Source organism: Oscarella lobularis, chromosome 17 (assembly GCF_947507565.1).
Source record: "Oscarella lobularis chromosome 17, ooOscLobu1.1, whole genome shotgun sequence".
NCBI classification, from domain to species: domain Eukaryota; kingdom Metazoa; phylum Porifera; class Homoscleromorpha; order Homosclerophorida; family Oscarellidae; genus Oscarella; species Oscarella lobularis.
Window position 1 is genome coordinate 1,687,854 of NC_089191.1, and position 21,125 is coordinate 1,708,978.

Here is a 21,125-nt window from a genome sequence, read left to right on the forward strand (position 1 = left end):
TCTGAGCTGATGCTACTTAGTTGATTAAGTTAGACTTGTAGTAGTGCTGCTCCCTAAATAACTCATCACTCTTTCAAAGTTCGTAACTGCCTTCGCCTTCACCGAATGTAAGATGTGCCGACTTTCTAGCAATACGTTTCAGAATCATTGATAATAGTAGTAGATGTTAGCTAGGAAATAGTTGTCGTCACTGAAATTCTTTTTGGTGAAGAAATAAACTACAGGTAATAACTAGTCACAGGAAAAGCTCTTTTTCAAGCGTTTCACGTTCCTGGTAGGGCTTCGATGCTGGGAAAAAGTAAAATTCTGCACGTGAGCAAGGTTTCCCGGATAAATCTTTATTTATTAGTTGTTTTCTTCATACGCCTAAAACCTATTCTAACTACAAAACGGAGGAAAGTGAACACGAAAAAGAACCAATTACAGTGCGAGGTGAAGCAAGAGGTAGTAAAAAAAGTAAGAGATAGAAAGTCACACCTCTAAACTGACACGGTATCGGATAGCAAAACGAAACATAAAGAAACAAGGCCAGTATCCATTCAAAACAACTACGTACTTACCAAAAAAAGCCGAAAAGAAGTGCGTCTGTGTTAGCGTGACCCAGGTCGCACCACGTGGAGGTCCAGACGCTTCGCAACCCAGTCGACCCTCACCAACGGCATGAATTGGATCAGAATCCCACATTTCGTGGGCCTCCGAGGTTCGTTGCCCCCCCGGGAGACGACTATCACCTCCGCCGAAGAGGCCCGCTCATCGTGTGCTCGACGTGGAGGAGAGCCGACGAACGCCGACGCTGTCCCGTGTAATACCAAGGAAACAATCCTTGATAAGACGGAGCGTGTTTTCCCGACGCGAAAGCCCCTAGAGGTCTTAGGGATGTGCCTCTAATCACTCTCGCGCCGTTGCTCCAGGACCGTGAGTCGGAATATCGTTCGCCCCTCTGGCTCCCTGTCTTCCAACGACTAACCAAGCGTACGAGCGAGTTCTCAAGCGACGGGGCTACGTAAAGAGAAAGAGCGTCGTGCACGAACTTATGTACTCGCGCACGAACGGTGACGCAAACTCTTCGCTGATTGGACGTCGGGAGTGCGTCATAAACCGCAACGGTGTCACGCGAGAGAGCGTTGCTTTTTGCACCTTACGCGCAACCAAATAAGGTCATTATTGGAGCGATCACGCCCGTGCAGCGTTTGTCCCAAAAGAAAAAGGAAACAAGAGACGAGCACGTGCACGCGTGCATGGCCAAGATGGCCTATACGTGACGTCACCGATTCGTTCACGAATCTCCACGGCATGCGACAAAAGGCGACCAGAAACGCTCTAAGTCTTTCGGTCTCGAGTTCGTCTTTCGAAAAGAAACGCGGCGAGTTCGATCGAATCGTCGTGAAACAAAGGACTCGTGATTTCGGGCCGTAGATTCGGGCAATAACCGTTTTGGGGCACATAGTCGAAGCAGAGAGCAACAGTTGTGTTGCAGGTTCGCGTGGAATCGAGGAGATGCGCTTGCTCACCTGCGTTTCGCTTCGAAAGCGTGCAGAAACTTTCTGAGCCTGTTCGACGTCAATTCGAGCGCATTTCGGTTGATCTTTTGATGTGTAGGGATATTCGTTCGTCTAAATTTCTCCCTGTAAGCGAGGAAACATTTCACGTCAAGCGCGCTAAACTCTAAGATGGAGGGCTCGATCGATCGACGCTTTCCAAGTTCTCGGCGTTCAGCACACCAGGCAGCGTCGAGCCTCCTTCTGCAGGATATTCGTCCGCTTTCTCAACGCTCCATCGCGTTCGCGGACTTCGTCTCGTCAGTCGATTGCGTCAAATGGCCGGTAGAGATCGCGAGAGGGAGTGTTAACGTGTTTTGCAGCAAAAGCCGGTGAAATGATTGTCTCTATTCGATGAACATTACCAAGATATGGACACGATAAGGAAATTCCAATGTCATGTTCATTTATGACGGGCTTATGTATTGATTGGTATTCAACCGTTGAAAAAATTGTACAGAGACACTTTCATGTGATGAACGATCATTTTTTTTGTTAATAGAGTCAACCGTGAACCAGCAATTATATTTAGTTACCAACGCTAAATGCGACGTTATGTTTCTCCGATATCATAGATTAATATTAGATTTGTGAGACGCTTTGGGTCGCACAAAAAGACCACTGCTTTCCGGTAGTACCTAGTAACCCGGCCTAACCAACATGTATTCCACCCCCGAGTGAAAGACGCTTGGAACTCAAGCAGTTGCCGGATACGTTGACACCAAACAAATAAATTAGAAACCAAAAAAAGTACAACACAGACACGCAGAAAGAGCGGCAGAAGTACAACAAAAACTATACTAGTACATCATCGAAGAGCTGTATGAGCTGAGTACAGTAGTCTGGGGCTGGGCCGTGCTCTGGGGTACCGTAGTCACAGTTTTCACCACTTCGTTCGCCCTTCTGCGAAAAAGAAGGTCGAACACATTGTACTTGCTACGGCGCAAAGCGAGAACACAAAAAGCGCCTGGAACGGCAAAGCCAGCAACGATCGCCACAACAGTAAGAATAATTGTTAAAACAAAAAGCCAATAAAGCGCTGTTGATAGTGCTATGAGGTCAGCGACAAGTGTCGTTGCGGCCAGGCCGTAGGAGGAAATGGGCTGATGGACGCTAGAAAGTACGACCAAAGCTATCATCAGACCTGAATAAATAACGGCAACGGTGATTGTTCTCCAATCGCTGCACGACATTTTGATCCTGTCAATGAAACGAAACGACTTTGCGTCAAAAGAACGAATCTTTTCGAAGGAATTAGAAATTCTAGTCTTCTTTTGCATATTCAGGCCCTCTCCCAAACTTTCGCCTTGTTCCCAAATCGACTTGAAAAATTCGATGAAATAGGTTCTTATCCAAAAGACGTTGGTGCCAACAAAAGTTACAACACTGATGAAGGGAAGACAAAATCCGCAAGCAATCATGAATATTCCTACGCCAGAAATTTTCACTTCGTCTCCTTCGATCCTGTCTTGGTTTGTCTCGATAGCTTCAAACGCAATAGACGCAAGAATAAACGCATGCAGAATCATAACGCAGGTGATGTGAAAGACAAGGCGCCACTCGATTCTGAAGCAGGGCACGCGGTCCGTACGTTCTGGACCAAACATTTTCTTTCTTGCAATATCTCTGGATGCTTTGATTAGCAAGTAGATGCGATGAAGATAGACGTCTACAACAGTCAGAAGACAACCGATACCGATTACAAAGTATTCGAAAGTGCCTTTTCCGTTTGCCTCTGAAGCAATGTCATAGATGTCGCAGATTATTAGTGGATACATGAGAGCATGGATAACGTATTTAAGCGCGAGTTCGTGTAAAAACTTGCTGCTGCCACGGACTTTTGAATCTGTATTCTCCACTATCTTGGTCTTCTCCAAATCAACACAGTTCTGTTTTTTCTTGTCTCTGTAAAAATTGAAGAATTCTTTCCATTGTCTACCGTTTTCGTAAATGAAAAGAATCAAATCCAAGAGTGTCAGTACCAGATGAACGATCTTTAGACTTCTCTTATCATCGAAGCCCTGAGAAGCTGCGATAGCTGCATAAACCAAACTGAAGATTAAAAAGGACAATTCAAAGCTTCTCCAAAACATCAATGCCCACTTTGACGGCGGATCAATGAATTTGATAGCTGCAAGCAAACCGTTGCGAAAAGCTTCTTTCTCCCCGTTGCTGAATTGTTTTCCACTACAAGCCCCACAGGCAATGCAGAGCTTTCCACGTCTTGAGCATCGCTCCATGCAGTCGCAGCATTTCAACAAACCGAAACAGCTTACTGAACACTTCAAACAGCAGTCGCAGCATTTCCGATCAACAATTGAAAAATCGCCCTTCTCTATCTTCTTGCTTCGACTCGCAGTGTAATATTTTTTTTTCGTGTTCACTTTTTTCCGTTGAGTTGTTGAAATAGGTTTTAGGCGTAGAGTAGTAGTGATGAACAACATAAACCTGTATCCGGGAAACATTGCTCACGTGAAAAAGATTACACTTTTCCAGCATCCAAGCCCTGTGAGAAACGTGAACCTTTTGAGAAAGAGCTTTTCCTGTGACTAGTTATTAATTTATTGACGTTATGCCGCGTAGTTCTTCACGCATCTACTCTGCAAGTGCCATCCACGCAGCCTACCTCATTCACTGATGCTGATTTTTAATTAAAGGAACTTAACTTAATGACTTCGTCCTATTAGTTTAGTTAGTCGTGTTTTTAGAAGCCTGATCACCTCACAAAACATAAGCGTTCTGTATAGCGGAGCGAAGACGTTCCATTATAGCTATATACATGCATGAATGAATAACTCGCGTAAGGTAGTCTTTCTGCCTTAGCGAAGCGCCCCGATCACTCCCTGTCAGACTTATGGAGACTATTGAGTTGTCTCACAATCGTTCGAAATGTAGGTCGATTTGCTGGCTCACGTAGCCAGCAGCTTTTCATTAGCCTTTCGACAAAGTCGGGGCAACTGCGTGGAACTGTGGGTCGAACTCCTCTACTGCACATGTAATCGATAAAATTGTCCATATGCTCACGAAGGTGCTGGTCGTCATAGGGTTTCCTTCTTGAAAAAATCTCCCTCGTGACAATTCCAAAGCTATATAGGCTAACGGTCACATAAGAATTGAGCTTTATTAGTAACGTTCATCGAGGGAACACAGTAAAGGAGCACGTTGGGTTTGTCGTGCTGCGAGCTAGCTGCGAGCGGAGCTAGATCGCAGACGCAAACCCAACTGCGAGCTGATAACGTGCCACTTGAGAGACGATCATGCACCCGAGAGGGGCCATGCAGGGAAGCTAGGGTAGCTCTGTGTCACCTTTACTCGACATGCGAATCGCTCTTTTGATACATAAAAAGAAGACCTGAAATTTGTGGAGTAAAGGTATAGCCACCAGGTGCCCCATTCCCATTTTTTACAGAAGTACATATTTCCGGGCAGATGAAGATGTGGTTGGTAGGCAATGTGATGCCAATAATGCGCATGCTGTAGGCACTAATAGAGATCGGACACCGTGCTAAGGGTGTTCGGGGGTATTCGGGGATTATATACATGAGGGGTAACAACGGGTCATCGTTATCTAGTACTTAGTATATGCATCTGTGGTCTATGCATATGCCCCATATACTTTCCTCTCGTTTACATGCCCCTAGTAATAATACAAGGCTAATCTAAAGCGCAATTCGCGGCTCTAAAAAAGAAATCACTGTGACAGAGTCGATCTTAGAACTCGTCGGTTCGAAAATAGGCAGGAAAGAATTATTGTGTTTCGAGCGGATATACCGAAGGAATGTAGCCGTAAAAACGAAGTAGTTCGGCTATAAAGAATGACTGCAGGCTGACGAGACGAGATGAGACATAGCAGCCTCTGACGACGACGACAACGAAGGAGGTCTTTCGCACGGGCGACCCATAACTTCCGTTTCTTGCAAAGACCTAAATAATTTTGCCGTCGATGTACAGATCTCGACTGCGGATTGCATGCGTCGTCTCTTTGAATGCTACGGACACCATACTTCGCGCGGACAGACGAGCGGCCGGGACGCATTATATTGACCAATTAGTACGAGAACTCGCAAGAACAACGTTTTGAGCCTCTACCACGCACGCAACACTCTACTCGGTGTCACATTTATCACCCCAATCGCCTTCTTCCCAATCAAGTGTGCTTTTGGCTTCCTCTTTCTTGAAAACTAGCATTGTCACATTCGCTTCTTTGTTTTGAATGGTTTTTTCGAACTGAAACGATAGAGGGCGCTTGACGTCCGCATTGAAATCGATTACCCATTTGTAGCTTCCAAACACTTTCGACTCCTTGAGCACCGTTCCGTCCGCGTAGAGCTTGGCGGGCTTCACAGTTTCCCCCGTAACTAGGCACGTTTTCCCGCCAGTTTGAAACGTGACAACGGGAGGAGGAAAGAGCCGGTCAGCTACAACGACCACATTTTTGTCCGTCTCCACGATGTCGTAATCCTAAAAACAAATCGCGATCAAACGCGTGTACATGTAGTAGTTGCCTATAGGTAAAAAGTATCAAAACAAACAATTTCACGTTTTCCTTGAGTCCACGACCTTCTTTCAGGCGCTGTGTACCTGAGCGCAATAAGACTTGAGCACAGTCACTTACATGTACTAAATTTATATTACATTGTTGTAAGACGCGGCCTCTCAAAAGAGTCAGAAGGAATTTGTGCTTTCCAGTCTTTCGACGGAGCAATGGCCCACTCGCCCATTGTTTCTTTCATCACCAGACACGGAGTGTCAGCAAAATATTGACTGATCACTTCGTTTGCGGCGTCGATAACGCACGTAACAGGATCGACTTTGACGGCGTCCGCATATGCAGAGAGCCACTCTCGCAAAAGAGTGAAGGTTTGCCAATTGTGCAAATGCACGTCTGTCCTTTCGTCATTCCTACCGCAAATCAATTATTTACTTAATTTATATATACACCGTGATACCTTTGTGCAGAAAATGAACTGAAGATGCCGCTGGATTTCTTCTTTAGGGCGGCTCCTTCGCTCTAAAGACCAAGAAACAAGTGACGCATGCCGGTGTGCGTTTGCGAAGGCTTCGTAAAATAGAACCTAAATGCATTCTGCAAAAACAAGACGAGAAGCAAAAGAAAAATCAGACTAACTCGTATGACACTTTTCGATCCAAACTGCTCGACGGTCCTTCCGCCACTTCAGCACTGCGCAGCATTCCTTTGTAATTCTGAGATACTTGTTTTCTGAACGCTTCTTTGCACTGCTCCAAGTTCTGGCACAGGGAGAAATTGTGAATGACTACCAGTTCACCGAACATGCTGCCTTTGTGGAAAGGTTTTCTTGAAATAAAAAAACGTCTACCCTACATGTATATAGGATTGCAGTCGAACATCTTTTTCTTACTTGATAGCGTCGTCGTCGCTTTTTCCACTGACATCTTGCGAATTAGAAAGTTCTTCGCCTCCGGAGCGCTCGCCCGCCATCGTGTCCATGTGCATTCTTTTCAAATTTTTTCTCACGGCGTCCAGGTAGATCTGATCGTTAAGAGTGACATCGTTAACGACAATAATCGAAATGTTGGCAACGTTGAAAATGACGTCACGCATGAAAATGTTGAAGTACTGCTTCTCGTAAAACTCGGCCCCGTCTAAAAGTAAACAAAAAACGCACTTGCTAATAGGCCACGTGCAGGCTCTCTGAAGGTTTGATAAAGCAATTCCCTCAAGTTACTCCAGCTACCTTCGATTGGAAAATCAAACCCTGCGGTGTCGACAAAGGTGAATCCCCTGAGACTGCGTTCTAGCGGAGTTTTCATACAAAGTCCCTCGGTGTGACTGACAAAGCCGTCCAAAAGCTTGCTATCCATCAGCTGGTTTAGCACAAACGTTTTTCCTTGGCTAAAAAGTCCTACAGCATTCGTGGAAAAATCTGCATTAATTAATTGAGACTCGTTTTCGCTTACCTACGACGGCAACAAAAACGGTTGGACTGTTGCTGCGTTCCCCCTTTTCGCAGCCTGCCTCCGACTTTGCTTTGTGAACAGCCCAGCCGCTCGTTTCTAGACCCTTGAAGCTGTCCATCTTGATTTTCAAATCGTAGTCGTCATAATGAGGTTGGCACTGCATTTTCGGACTGAACGCGACGACTGCTGTCTATAGACAACTGTACTTAGTTTATAGATAGAGGCCGGGGAAGGCTTATCCTTCCCCCAATTATATTCTCACGGTTTTTCCTGCATCCTTCTCACTTTCACTTCCGTATCGATCAGCCAATTAAACGTGCAGTGTCGATCGATCTACGCAAGCAATCTAAGCGTCCCGTCGCTTCCGGTCAGTCATCTTTGTTTTCTAAACAAATATCTATAAGCAGCGTTTACAAGCTACCTCTCGACGCATATACGTTAAGTCTATTCAGCAACCAGCGTACACTTCAGATAGAAACATGACCCAGCTAGCCCGGCATTGATGTAACCGGATTGGGAGGTGGCGTATACGTATACGTGAGACTTTAAAAGTTCGCTCCTGCTAGCTGAAGAGCGCTAATGGAATGTAGACCGGCGATGGAGCTCTAGCAATATCGTCTCTAAAGGGTCATTTGGATATTGCGAGAAAACTTGTCAGAGTGGGATGCAGTGTCAATGAAACTCACCAGGTATTACAATTTCAGAGGAATGTAAGAAGCTCCTCATTAAGATGCTCAGAATAAATATACTTCACTTCATTGGGCGTGTGAGGAAGGACACGCCGAAACAGCGCTATTTCTTATTTCATCTGGTGTTGATATAGAAGCATTGGAAAAGGTATTTATTTACTGAGAGTGGGTTATAGTTTTCTCGCAATTTGACACTAGAGCGGGGCGACGCCTTTTCTTTGCGCTGTTTCAAGTGGACGTTCAGAAGTCCTCCGCGTTCTTGTCCAACGCGGTTGCGTCGTTTCAGCAATAGATAAGGTAAAAGTAATTTTAACAAATAGATGTATAAAAATTACTATGGATTCTAGGACGGGAATGGAGCTCTGGTACGTGCGAGCAAAAAGGGTCATCTGGTAATTGCAAGGCAACTTGTTAAATTAGGATGCAGTGTCAATGAATCTTATGAGGTTTTAAAATATTACAGAAGTCTTTAAAATGTTGTTATTTATCTATATTTAGGGCGGATATACTTCACTTCATTGGGCGTGTCAGGGAGGACAGGCAAAAGCTGCCGAATTTCTTATCATGTCGGGGCTGATATAGAAGCTCGGGATAAGGTTTTTATTTAGTATAGGGGCGCGCTTCATTTATCACGATTGGTCATCAGTGGGGATTAACGCCTTTCCTTCGCGCCGCTTCTGAAGGTCATTTAGACGTGTGTGATGCTCTAATTCAACGTGGTTGTAATATTTCTGCAAAAGCGAAGGTGGGCAAAGTCTTGTGGAGGTCATTAAATAAATTATAATCATTGGTGAAGTGCAGACTGGCTGTGGAGCTCTGGCTCTTGCGAGTGGAGCAGGTGGTTTGGATGTTGCTAAACTTCTTGTTTCATTGGGATGCAGTTCTAATGAATCTAATCAGGTTTTAGAACGTAAGAGAAATGTGAGAAGCTTGTCTATTTGAATTTCAGGTTGGCTCTACTTCGCTACATTTGGCGTGTGTAGAAGGACAGGTTGTAACCGCGACGTTTCTTATTTCATCTGGGGCTAACATAGAAGCGCTGGATAAGGTATTGTTTTTTTTGCTTTTTGAGAGGATAATGCTTTACCGCTTGATATCAGACAGGATTTACTCCTTTCCTTTGCGCCGTGTTCAATGGACGTTTAGAAGTCATGAAAGTTCTTGTTCGTTGTGGTTGCAACAAGTCTGCAAAAACTAACGTAAGTAATAACATCCTAAATTTAATATTTATTTAAAGCTTCAGTGTGGTGATGGAGCTCTTGCACTTGCGAGTACCAAAGGTCATTTGGATATTGCAAAGCGTCTTGTTAAAATGGGAAGCATTGTTAATGAACGGAATCATGTATTGGAATACTAGAAGAGTGTAAAAGTCTTCTCTACAATTTTTTAGGAAGGTGCTACTTCACTTTTTTGGGCTTGTCAGTATGGACACGCTCCGACCGTTAAGTTTCTTATTTCGTCTGGGGCTAACATAGACGCATTAAATAAGGTGATAGTTTTCTAGTGAATACTGCTAATTCTCTGACTGTTTGACATCAGCTGGGATTGACGTCTTTACTTTGTGCTGTTTTGGCTGGGCATGAAGAAGTCATGAATGCTCTAATCAAGCGGGGTTGCGACATTTCTGCAAAAGACAACGTACGAAAGTGTACTAGAGTTTTGATAATAAATAATTAAAGGTAGGATGGTGTTGGAGCTCTGATGTTTGCGTGTCAGAAAGGACATTTGGTTATTACAAGAAAACTTGTTGCAATGGGATTAAGTGTCAATAAATCTGATCAGGTACCCATTCAAACGTTAGAAAAGTTTAAATGCTTGCATTGACGTTCAGAATGACTGCACTTCACTTCATTGGGCGTGTCAGGAAGGTTTCGCAAGAACGGCGGAGTTTCTTATTTCAGCTGGAGCTAATATCGACGCTTTGGACAAGGTAATCATTTTTGTAGCGATAGTTGAATACATTTCTTAAAGTTTGACGTCAGAGAGGATTCACGCCTTTTCTTTCTGCTGTTTTGGGTAAAAGTAATAGATATTCTTACCAGATATAGTTGCAACATTTCTGTAAAAGAAAAGGTAAGCAATGAAGTGTAACGGTTATTTAATATTTGATAATGTTATTATTTTGCACAGTATGGAAATGGAGCTCTTGTAATTGCTAGTAAAGAGGGTCATTTGGCTGTCGCTAAAAAACTTGTTGGAATGGGATTGAGTGTCAATGAATCCCTACATGTTAAACCGTTTTAGAACGTGCATGTGTAATGTCGCAGTGTCACCATTTTTGAACGTTTAGTCTGGCTTTACTGCACTTCACTTCGCGTGTCGCCAAGGACACGCACAAACTGCTAAATATTTGCTTTCAGCTGGAGCTGATTCGGAAGCCAAAAATAAGGTAGATCTTTCTCTTCCTGTAAATGTATTTTTTATTATGGGAGTAGTTTGGTAGAACGCCTCTTCGTGAAGCTTCTGTCAATAAGCAATACCATGTTGTTGATGCTCTTAATCAATTTGAAAAAGAAAGAGACGAGGTTAACCTACGAGAGGTGCGTCTCATAAACCATTTTTGATGGATAATTAGCTGAATAGCTAATAATAACAAACTATAAATAATTGTCACATTTGCTTCATTTAACCTGTATTTGTTTTTTAGTCCCTTGAAGTTTCTTCCGAAGTTAACGAATTTTCGGCAGGGGAACCTAGCACAGAAAGCATTTCTGATAAAGATCACGAGGAGAAAGATGATCGCTCTCAAGAAATTTTTGACGAGGCTCTTAAACGGGGCTCTGTCTCAGTGAATCGTTCTCGTGTTATTGTTGCTGGTCAAGACGGGGCTGGCAAGTCGTGTCTTGTTGATTCTTTTTTGAACATACCGTTTGAAAAAGATAAAGCCAGTACCGAAGGAGCGGCTCTGACAATGATTCACACAGCAACGAGCGGCTGGATCGCTTGTAACAGAAAGGACAATTTAGATCCGCTTATTGCTGAGGGTGTTTATCGCATAAATCAGCAGCTGTCCACAAAAAGACATGGGAGGAAAACTCTTCTCAATCATCTGAGTCTGTCATAAAACACGAGTCTGACGGAGTTCAATCAGAGCGCCTTTACTACACTATTCCCGCATTGGACTCCTTGGAGCCAGTACAACAACTGGAAAAACTATCGAAAGATGTGGAGGCAGTTGCCATGGAAGCAAAAACACTCACTGCTAATCAGCAGCAATTGGTGAACACTTTCCTTAGAGCAAAACCAAGTGAAGAGGAGCTGAGCGAACAGGTCCTTGGTGTTCGCGATATCTGGGATTTGGGCGGACAAGAAATTTATCTCGCCACTCACTCGGCTCTTATGCCGCAAAGCAAAGAGTTTGGATTGTCCATTTACATGATAGTGCCAGACATATCAAAGTCTCTGTCCGACAAAGCTCAGACATTTCATCGATCTTTGGATGGCGAAATAATTGACCAGACGAATGATTTAGGATGGATCCGCACAAATGGAGACTTTCCTCTGTACTGGTTTGGCTCAATCACAGCAGCTCACGAAGAGTTTCTCCTGGAATCTCATTGGATGGGCAAAGACGAAGAGGTGGCCCATCCTCCAGTCTTCGCAATTGGATCTCACCGAGACATCTTGGGGAGCGACAGGAAAAAGTTTCCCGATTTAGCTTCGGTTGAACGGTGGCTGCGGGAACAAAGTAATCTGCTTGAGGAAATTCTTAGCTAAAGCGATTTCATGAAGCACATCGTTTTACCGGAAAACAGCATTGGAAAGAATTTGAGCAAAATGGTTCATTTTGTCGATAAAATCTTTCTTGTAGACAACTCGGCGTCCGGTTCGACATTACCTTGTGAAGGTGTGAAAGAAGTTCGAGAGCGAGTGGATCGTATGACAACGACGTTTTGGAAAGGCATGAAGAAGCAGCCTCTATTCTGGGTTTATCTTGAAATTCTTTTGTTTCGTTGGAGCGACGTTATGAAAACGGTTGTCGCTAGAGTTGACGAAATATCAAAGCTCGCGCAGAATCCGACTATTTGCAATATTACAAGTCCTGACGAAGTCTTCGTGGCGCTAAAATTTCTGGCCAATGTGGGTGCAATTCTCTATTACCCTGAAGTAGACGATTTGAAAGACGTCGTTTTCACGAGGCCAATGTGGGTTATTAAAGCCCTATCAGTATTTGTGACTGCTGCAAAGCCTGGCCCATACATGATGCCAACGTGGATAATTCTGAAAGAGAAAGGTATAATGTCGAATGACTTAATGAACTATCGCCTGAAGCAAATGCGAGAAGCTGACTCCAGTGAGTTAGCTTGTGTTTTAAAAGACGCCGAGAAAGAGCAAATTGAATTAGATAATAAGCAAATTGTGCGACTGTTGGAACTTCTTGACGTCATAACACCGGTTGAAGGCTCGAGCCCGACTGGATTTTATGTTCCTTCGATGCTCAAGACGTTGTTTCTATCTTCCAAAACTTATTGGGAAATACACACTTGCTCCCGTCCTTTCCCAACTTCTCTTATCGTCATTCCAATGAAACTAAAATTTATTCCAGAGTGCGTCTACTTTCGTCTGATAACTCGCTTTCTGAATTTGTATCCAAAAGCCCCTCAACTCTCTCGTCATCAGTGCATATTTCAAGTAGGGGATAAGGAGTCTCCAGTGGAAGGTATACAACGTACTGCACATATTAAGCTAGCACATCAATCATTCCTTTTGTTTAATTTTATTTTCAGTGGAAGTTGAATTGCTCTATCAAAGCCGAGGGAATTGGATTTCTCTAACGATTAAATACTTCAGTGAAGAAGACGTTGCTAAAGCAAGTCCTCGTTTCTTACCCTCAATCAGAGAGAAATTCTCCGAGCAGATGAAGAGTATATGCCAGAAGGGCATGGGAGGATTTGCGTATAGCATATGCTGTCAAATACAAGACGCCGCACGGTGCGAGCGGACGAACGTTTACATATTGATGTCAAGAGCCTTCCTGTGCTTCAGAAAGACACAACCGAGTACTTGCCAAGAGATGTACAACAAGTTTGGGAAGCGATTGCCATTAAAATCCGAAGACTTTCTTCAAATTAACTGTTGGTTTAACCACAAGACCAGCAGTGCTACACGACCGTCATGTCTTGGTAAGATAACAGAAAATGGCTTGGGTCTAATATATGGCATTCGTTTAATTAAATTCATTTCAGATTCCTTTCCTGAGATCAGCCAACCTCTTATTCGCAATATCGCGTCCCTAGTGCAACATAAATGGCAAAAGTTTGCTGTTTATTTGGAAAGAAGTGGTCTTTCCAAACCGCAGTACAAAGAGAAGTCTGACGAGAATCTTGTTCGGGCCATGATGGTTATAGAGGATTGGGTCCTAGAATACGGTCGAGATGCAACAGTTTCTGTTCTTATTGAAGCTTGCCGAGAATGCGGAATTCACAGTGATAACATCAAAGCTGTTTGTAGCAAAACTTGAAGTTGTAGTTGTGATCGGGGTTTTTCAGAATGACACGAAATTTTCGATTTTTTCTGCATGAGTGACCCCAAATGCTCTCTTACTAGTACTTTGTTAATGCTTTTGATCTATTCAGCCACTGGGCCAGTCCATATATGACAGGCCAATATATTTTTGTGCCGTGATTACAGCGCTTGAAGATGGAGGCCTCCATTTGTAATAGCATACCGATGTTTTAATAATTAATAAGTAATGACATAGCATTTCAAGCAAGATTCGTCTAATTTTTTTATTTCGAACGTTAACGATTTGCTGCTCTTCCAAAGATGGCCTCATTCGCGCTAAAGCCTTTTTTCCTAAAGTGAACCATGTGCCTAACAAGGGGCGTGTTCAAACCGGGATCTTTGATACTGGAAACATGAGCAATTGCACGAAGGAGCAGCGAGTCGTCTTTTTTCTGGCTTGCAACGTCGTAGCTAAGCGACTGCCTCTGCGGATCGCTTCTATTGCTTCTGTCTTGCAGCAATGTGGCGCTTCTTTGCTGGCATTCGAGGAGATGGAGTGTTCAAACGAGACAGAGGACCCTGAGTCGAGACTCCGCAAAACGACAAAGCTTCTGGAAGTACTCTACGAGATGCTTTCGACTAAGAATGATGGGCGAAAGGAGCACTTCGATGCGTTTTGTTCGATGATGCAAGAAGCAGACCCCCAATCTTGGCACGATCTCCTTCCTAGAATCGGTATAAGGCAGCCATTTTATTCTAATTTGTTCTGATGTGTATTTTTCAGAAGTGACGGACGAGGAATTGAAGGCAGTTTCAACAAAAGTGGGAAACCCATTTTCGTCAGGTAATGCTTGTTGTGATCCTGGCACAGAGACTATCATGTATTTATAGGTTTTCTTACGAGAAACCCAGCGATATTGAATTTTTCAAGACGTTCATGTAATTTTTTTGCATATTTGTTTTGACGATTATTTTTGTTTTTAGTAAAAGAACTGCGCTGTTTGAATGATATCTCCACGCACGATTTAGAAACGTTTATTCGAGCTATTGGAGAGCATCATCGCCCAAGAAAAGATCAATCTGTTTTACCTCAGGAATCAATGACGTTGGAATGTGAACGCTTTGTGTGAAATGTTTAATTGTTCTTTTTAGTTTGACGAAAATTTCTTTCAAGCCGTTGCTTTTGAAATTTCTTGCCGCTCGGAAATCTGCGTCTTATTTACGAAATCTTGCCGCAGCAATTAAAAGATTCAAATCTTCTAAGACGGACACGTGTCTCTCAGAGACTCAATTCGATGCGAAATGTGCTGGTACGCTTACGTAGTCGGATTATTAAAAGCGCTAAACACGCCGTTGTTTGATTTCATTAACGTAAATACCCTATTTATGCAAAAAGACTTGACGTCTTTACGGGGTCTTTCTCGATCCTCGAAAAATATTGTTTTCTCTTTTTAGCCCTCAAGTATCTGTATACTATTAAGGGTCGCTTTTTTAGGTGTTCGCATGTGTAGGGGAATACAAACCCCCTTTGAAGGACATCTGCACGATTTTTGTTTTGAAGAGTTATGCCAACTGTGGACGCTCCTTGGGCTTCGTCTTCGTATGTCGAAGAGTGAACTAAGCGCTATTGAAGATGAAGTTTCTAGCAAATGCAACGGTTGCAAGGCTCTAGCAGTAGTGAAAAGATGTGGAATGGACAATGATGCATCTTTGGACAAACTTCGTGTCTTCGTTAAGGAAGTCAAACAGGACAGCGCATCTTTGACGTCATCACAAAAGCCCAGTATTGTTTTAAGTATTTCAACATTTGTTGAATAATTAGTCACTTTTGTAACATTTTTAGAAGCTCCTACGAAAAAATCACGTTTTTATGGTCGAGTTTCGGAACTGCAAAAGATTGAACAATTTTTCTGGCATGTTACAGACCCTGGAACGTGTCCTCTAACTCTCAAGATACAGGCAAGTCGCTTAGGTCATTAAACGGATGAATCGATCCCCTAAAGTTTCAATTTTAGTTCATTTGTGGAGTTGGGGGAGTGGGCAAAACAAGCCTTGCTCTTCAGTATTACAAAGCACAAAAACGTGCATACGACTCTGGCTTTGTTTTCATTGATGCTCAATCGGTAATAACTATGAAGACTACTTTAGAAGATTACGTAAGAAAGGACCATATTGTGAAGACCAGAGGATGTACACGTGTACCTGTCTTTTTAGTTTCTTCTGGCAAACCAAAAGTCAGACGGAGACCAGGAGAGAAGACGTAGTCTTCGTCAGTCGTTTGATCTCTTTTATCTTATTGTTAGGCAGAAAAATCGGATGCTCGTTCTTTTTGACAATGCCGATGATCTGGAAGTAATTTCAAAGTATCTTCCCGATCCGTCAACTTCTTGTCATATCCTGATAACAACTCGAACTACCGAATCTCATCAACTTTTCTGTCAGGACAACACGAACGTTATGGTCCTCGAAACGCTTGACGAAGCAACAGGTGTCTCTGCACTTATTGGCCTAGCAGGCAGAGAAGAAACAGCGTTGTCTCGTATCGAACGTGAAGCGGCAGGAAAAATTGCTGTTCTTCCACCTGTTGAACTTCTTCCAATCGCCCTATGTCATGCAGGCTCGTATCTACTTCGTCATGGAAACGTCACCTTTGAATCCTATTGGGAGAAACTCGTTGCTGAGGAGAAAAAGCTTGCTACAGCTGCGATAGATTTGGACACGTTTTTTCGCTATTTTCGACTTTCGCATCTTGGCGAAGTTCTGCGCAGAGCTGGCATTCGGAAACCTGCGGATCTTCGGCGTGCCAAAGTCAAAGATTTTGGCCTAAACGTTTTCGACGAAAGGTCACTGAAGAATGCTGTTAAAAAATTGAACACCACTCGTCACGCGTTCTTGACTTGGGAAATGGACATATCAGATATTGAGGAGAACTTCCCTTCAGCTTATTCTGTTCTTGCGTGCTGTTGCGTTATGTCCTCTCGATCAGTTCCCCAAGGAGTCATATCCGAGTTTCTTACCCTAAGCCACGGCTCTTCTGATCGTTTACTTGTTGAAGAAGCGTTGGACGACCTAAAGAAGTACACGCTTTTAAACAGAGTCGATTTGAATGGCGGCCGCGAAACCTACAGCGTGCATTATCTTATCCATCAAAGCATGTTTGAGCGGCTAAGGCAAAGAAAAGCTCGTTTTGAAGCTGTCCTTCTCATGGCGGGAGATTCCATCTACTCCTTTTTATTTGGGAAAGAAAGGACTCTAACTGAATTCTCTTTCCGCTCCTCAGCTCCTCATTATTACTTAGTTTCTAAGAATATGATGAAGCACGGAATACTTCCTTGGAAGACAGATCACGTCCTTATGGCCGTCAATATCTGCTATGATTGTGAGCACTTTGGTGCTGCAAAGGATTTATCGTTGATGGCAGTTGACGTGGCAAATCACAGCTTGTCGATAGAGGAACAAATAAGAACTAAAGCGCTCTTCCTTGTACGTTGACTTCTATTTCCTTGCGTTTCTCATTTCTTATATTTGAGTTTCAGATCATTTGAAATTGGCTCGTTTGGCTGGTGATTGCTTTGACCTAAAAGGAAGATCTAAGCACTTCAAACTAGCTTTTAGAGGCGGCGGTATCGACATGTTTTCTGATACGGATGTGCGTGCCTTCTCGACGGGCGAGTCACTTTTACCGAAAATCTTTCCAATGCAATATCCTTTTTTCTGTTAGACCTTCTTTCGAATGCCGGGATGGTTAGAAATCTCAGGTTATCGGAACGCATACTCAACCGATTGGTCAGCTGTCTCTCAGGATATACCAATTATCATTTTGACACTCTCGTAGAGGGTAACAAATTTGCTTGTGCACGTCGTTGTTTCTCTAGAAGTTCTTTCTTAGCGTTGCAGCGCCTATCGGTCGTTCTCTTTCAAAGTGGTCAGCAGGAAAAGTACAAATTGCTTCGAAAATCATTTGTAGATCTTGTCTCTGGCAGAGATTCGGTTGACATTCTAAAAGGTGAGGAGAGATTTTGTAAAGCACTACAGTATTTAACTTTACCTACATCCCTTCTTGTGCATTCAGGCTGTATTTGTCTTGCTTGCTGCAGAATGCTTGAGACAGATTACGAAGAAGCATTTCCATTATTCGAAGAAGCTCTTAAAATTAATGGAAGCTTTGAAAAATCCCTTTGCCCGTCTGCTATTCTAACCGGTAATTGCATTTTATTTTCATTTATTGACCTTTTGACGCTTTTTGGCAGTGTATGTCACTTGTTCTTCTATGTGCAATCAAATGCAGTTGTTTGACTTAGGACACCGGTACTTAATGAGGGGATTGCCTACTGCTCAAGCCGGTCTTCGGGCTGGAAGCCTTCCATCCATTTCTTGTAAAATAATACGATGTGACGATATCTTCTAATAGGTTTTTACTAGACGACGCGCAGTTGGCGTTTAGTCTTTACCATTTGAAAAAGACTGAAGAGGCTGCTATTTGTCTTCGCCGCCTTCTCTCTGCATGTCCGAAGGATGGGGAGACTTTAAAATTGCAGAGTGAGCGTCATAATTTCTATTTATTCAAAATAATAATGTAGTTTAATATACGTCAAGTCGTTTCCTTTCTCTCTTTGTCAATGGTGAGGCTTGAGAAGAGGCGTGAAGCTCTCCAGCTACTTGACGAGTTCTTTTACCTGTTTGAGAAGCACATGATCAACAGCATATGGATTGAAGAACATCGTATAAATGAACTACGCTGTGCTGTTATTTATTACAGATGAGGTTGTTTAGAGTTCTTTGAGTTGGTGGAGTTGTACATCGATTTGAAGAAATGGGATAAGGCCATCTTTTTGCTCAAGGATTGCTTCTTAAATTGTCATAAGAACCAAAGGCGCCCTCTGAACGACAACAGCCTTCTGGGTCGGTAATGCTTCGAGAGAATACGTTTACGCGATTGAATATGATTTCGCAGCTCATGTGCATCTTTGTTTCTGCCTCTTGCGCACTGGCCGCACCGAAGAGTCATGTCAAATTGCACGAAAGGCCCTCATTGAACACAATCCCAAGAAAATTATCAGACATCGTCTACTAAAAGAGTGTGAGCTATACGCTTGTGGTCGTCTTCACTGACCAGCTTGTCCACGGTGGTTCGTTGCGAAGCAGCAAGCAAGAATTTTTTGCATAAATTATCTAAAAATCTTTCTACGTACTTGGTGTTTTTCAACAACGTGATTTATGTCAGTATTTTAGCAAGTGTTCACGTTTTTAGATTTGACCTGCTTTTTATCGCATTTAGTATATGCCTTATGTCACCCTGTTTGAGAAGCACATGATCAACAGCATTTGGATTGAAGAACATCGTATAAATGAACTAAGTTGTGCTGTTATTTATTACAGATAACTTTGTTTAGATGTACATCGCTTTGAAGAAATGGGATGAGGCCATATTTTTTGCTCAAGGATTGCTTCTTAAATTGTCATAAGAACCTAAGGCGCCCTCTGAACGACAACAGCCTTATGGGTCGGTATTGGTTCGAGAGAATATGTTTACGCGATTAAATATGATTTTGCAGCTCATGTACGTCTTTGTTTCTGCCTCTTGCACACGGGACGCACCGAAGACTCAGAGTCACGTCAAATTGCACGAAAGGCCCTCAGTGAACATGTTTTCCCTATCCTTGCATGTCAAGCAAAGATATTCTTTCGCTTTTACGCAGGGGTAGACTGCCCAGAGAACTGTTCCCAAGAACTGTACAGTAAGCCAAAGATCTCTAATGTGTATAGCTATCCTACGTATTATAAAATAAGGTACGATTTGATGTCTGAGTGCTGGAATTCTGAACCGGAAAAGCGCCCGTCGTTCGAACAACTTTCGCACCTTTTGGGAGAAATTGTCGAAGAAGAAAGCCTGAACAAATACCTAAAATTTGACGTCACGTTTGTGAATCCTTTATGGGACCTGAAGTCAATAAGTTAACAACGGGTCAGGGCCCGATGTCAGGTATGTAATAGAAAATGAAAGTGCTGTATGAATGCGCTTATATACTCGACTATTCGAGAAACTGGTTTTGTGTTATTTTTGCGTTGTTTTAGTTGTCTATGCGCTGTTTGTTTGTCTGTTATTGCGACTGGTGTTTGAACATCTTTTTTGGACATCCGGGTATCGCGTCGTTATCCGGATAATGGTCGAAGAAACGTTTTGACTGAAATTTTTCGCAAGACGCTCTTCGTTCATGCGTTTAGGCTTTTCATAACAGTTTCTCTAGCTTCTGGCGCATTTGTGAAAAGGTGAGGCTCCCCAAGGGGCTCCGCGAACAGATTTTCGCCCTTGGGAAGCGTAACGTAAAGCTCGCGACACGTCTTTATATTCTCTTTCACGGTAGACTAATTGCCTGCATTTTGAAAGTGCAGTCGGCGCGTCTCAGTGATTCCCCATCGCCCAAGAGACGAATTTATCCGTCTCTCGTGCATCGCAATCCGAATTCATTTCTCACAGAAAAGCTAAAAGGTTTATCTTGAAGTATGCGAGCGCGCCACGCTCGCTGCGAGCGAAAAATGATACTGGAAAAAAAGGGCACCCAGTTTTTTTTGTTGTGGTCATAGAGAAGTTTATTAGTCTTTCCCCAGAAGGAAGTGTTTAGATTTGCGCTGTTGGAATCATCCTCATAATTTCAAAAAAGTTTAAATTTCACTGAGTGACCCCATAATTGACATCTATCATTGTCACATTGAAGAAAACGATACAGAACGTGCTCTAAAAGTATCTGTCTATGGTGATGTCAGATGAGGTGAAATAGGAGAAGGTAATTTTGAACGAAAGTTGTTTACAACATTTTTTCCTCGCAGACATTTAATTCTGTTGACAGAATGAAAAAAAATTGCTCTATTTCGAAACACGTGGCTACATTTTTTCACCAGATAATATTGTAACAGACTTGATACTCTGACGAGCATAACTTTTGATTTATAGGTTTGGGCATCAAGTTTTGTCACACTCTGAGCTTTCGATGATCTTAGACGTTAGGAGAATATTCCATGAATCGACATCTTAAGAAGTTCTCCGGAAGTAGACTTCATCTCTTGACTTCCCTGTGTCACACAGGAAATACTAGCAGTCTTTGAGTTGAGAGCATTCCATCTCGTCTTCTCCTCGTATTCATGTGCGTTCACACGATCAGGAAGACGCACAAAGCGGATATGGTAGAGGTACACTCGAAGAACGTTGATATGACGTTTTTTTAGAATAATAACGACTTTTTTGTGTGTAACCGAGGCCACGGAGCAGGTGCCAAAGAACCTGTGGCTCTGTTATGGGCCTCATGAGGCTCCCGAATGACGTCAGACAGAAGAACTTATAAGTAAGGGTGGGGTAAGATGGATGAACACGTTTTCGCGCAATTTCACGTGAAAATGTCATTTTCTGTCCAACCGACGTGTGGGCGCTTTTGCCTGAAACAGAGGAAAAAGGGTCCTTAAATTTTGTTTGGACTTCATTTCTACGCACAAAGCGGCAGTTGGTCACTACTTTGAA

At 43.0% G+C, this 21,125-nt stretch overlaps 3 protein-coding genes and 2 long non-coding RNA genes across 7 annotated transcripts; 4 read left to right on the forward strand and 1 right to left on the reverse strand.

Moving 5' to 3' along the window:
- Window positions 1-5,593: 5,593 nt before the first annotated feature.
- LOC136197076 (heat shock protein DDB_G0283913-like) lies at window positions 5,594-7,703 on the reverse strand. Of its 2 annotated transcripts, XM_065986759.1 has the most exons (8): window positions 7,479-7,703; window positions 7,256-7,423; window positions 6,920-7,163; window positions 6,667-6,855; window positions 6,488-6,613; window positions 6,174-6,440; window positions 6,071-6,119; window positions 5,594-5,999 (listed from the first exon to the last, which is right to left on the reverse strand). In XM_065986759.1, exons 1-5 carry the CDS (start codon window positions 7,639-7,641, stop codon window positions 6,550-6,552), a joined length of 828 nt encoding a protein of 275 aa, XP_065842831.1. In that variant the 5' UTR covers window positions 7,642-7,703; the 3' UTR covers window positions 5,594-5,999; window positions 6,071-6,119; window positions 6,174-6,440; window positions 6,488-6,549. The 2 variants fall into 2 exon arrangements, with proteins under 2 accessions (XP_065842831.1, XP_065842830.1); XM_065986758.1 differs by having other exon boundaries at window positions 5,594-6,119.
- Window positions 7,704-8,415: 712 nt separating this feature from the next.
- LOC136197269 (uncharacterized) lies at window positions 8,416-8,745 on the forward strand. Its single transcript, XR_010672499.1, has 3 exons — window positions 8,416-8,464; window positions 8,515-8,613; window positions 8,666-8,745. It is a non-coding gene; the product is annotated as an uncharacterized lncRNA (long non-coding RNA).
- A 979-nt stretch (window positions 8,746-9,724) lies between these two features.
- Window positions 9,725-10,098, forward strand: LOC136197268 (uncharacterized). Its single transcript, XR_010672498.1, has 3 exons — window positions 9,725-9,805; window positions 9,851-9,949; window positions 9,999-10,098. It is a non-coding gene; the product is annotated as an uncharacterized lncRNA (long non-coding RNA).
- Window positions 10,099-11,879: 1,781 nt separating this feature from the next.
- Window positions 11,880-13,128, forward strand: LOC136197588 (uncharacterized). Its single transcript, XM_065987382.1, has 3 exons — window positions 11,880-12,827; window positions 12,895-13,032; window positions 13,070-13,128. Exons 1-3 carry the CDS (start codon window positions 11,894-11,896, stop codon window positions 13,126-13,128), a joined length of 1,131 nt encoding a protein of 376 aa, XP_065843454.1. The 5' UTR covers window positions 11,880-11,893.
- A 912-nt stretch (window positions 13,129-14,040) lies between these two features.
- Window positions 14,041-19,681, forward strand: LOC136197230 (uncharacterized). Of its 2 annotated transcripts, none has more exons than XM_065986953.1 (22): window positions 14,041-14,347; window positions 14,397-14,456; window positions 14,504-14,551; window positions 14,597-14,717; window positions 14,765-14,922; window positions 15,108-15,395; window positions 15,456-15,571; window positions 15,628-15,768; window positions 15,827-17,095; window positions 17,149-17,280; window positions 17,334-17,450; window positions 17,502-17,618; window positions 17,685-17,813; window positions 17,863-17,988; window positions 18,035-18,151; window positions 18,209-18,334; window positions 18,386-18,518; window positions 18,567-18,831; window positions 18,891-18,954; window positions 19,006-19,115; window positions 19,168-19,350; window positions 19,403-19,681. In XM_065986953.1, the coding sequence occupies exons 1-10, from the start codon at window positions 14,164-14,166 to the stop codon at window positions 17,155-17,157; spliced, it is 2,394 nt and encodes a 797-aa protein (XP_065843025.1). In that variant the 5' UTR covers window positions 14,041-14,163; the 3' UTR covers window positions 17,158-17,280; window positions 17,334-17,450; window positions 17,502-17,618; window positions 17,685-17,813; window positions 17,863-17,988; window positions 18,035-18,151; window positions 18,209-18,334; window positions 18,386-18,518; window positions 18,567-18,831; window positions 18,891-18,954; window positions 19,006-19,115; window positions 19,168-19,350; window positions 19,403-19,681. The 2 variants fall into 2 exon arrangements, with proteins under 2 accessions (XP_065843025.1, XP_065843023.1); XM_065986951.1 differs by having other exon boundaries at window positions 18,386-18,514; window positions 19,403-19,679.
- The last annotated feature ends 1,444 nt before the right edge of the window (window positions 19,682-21,125 follow it).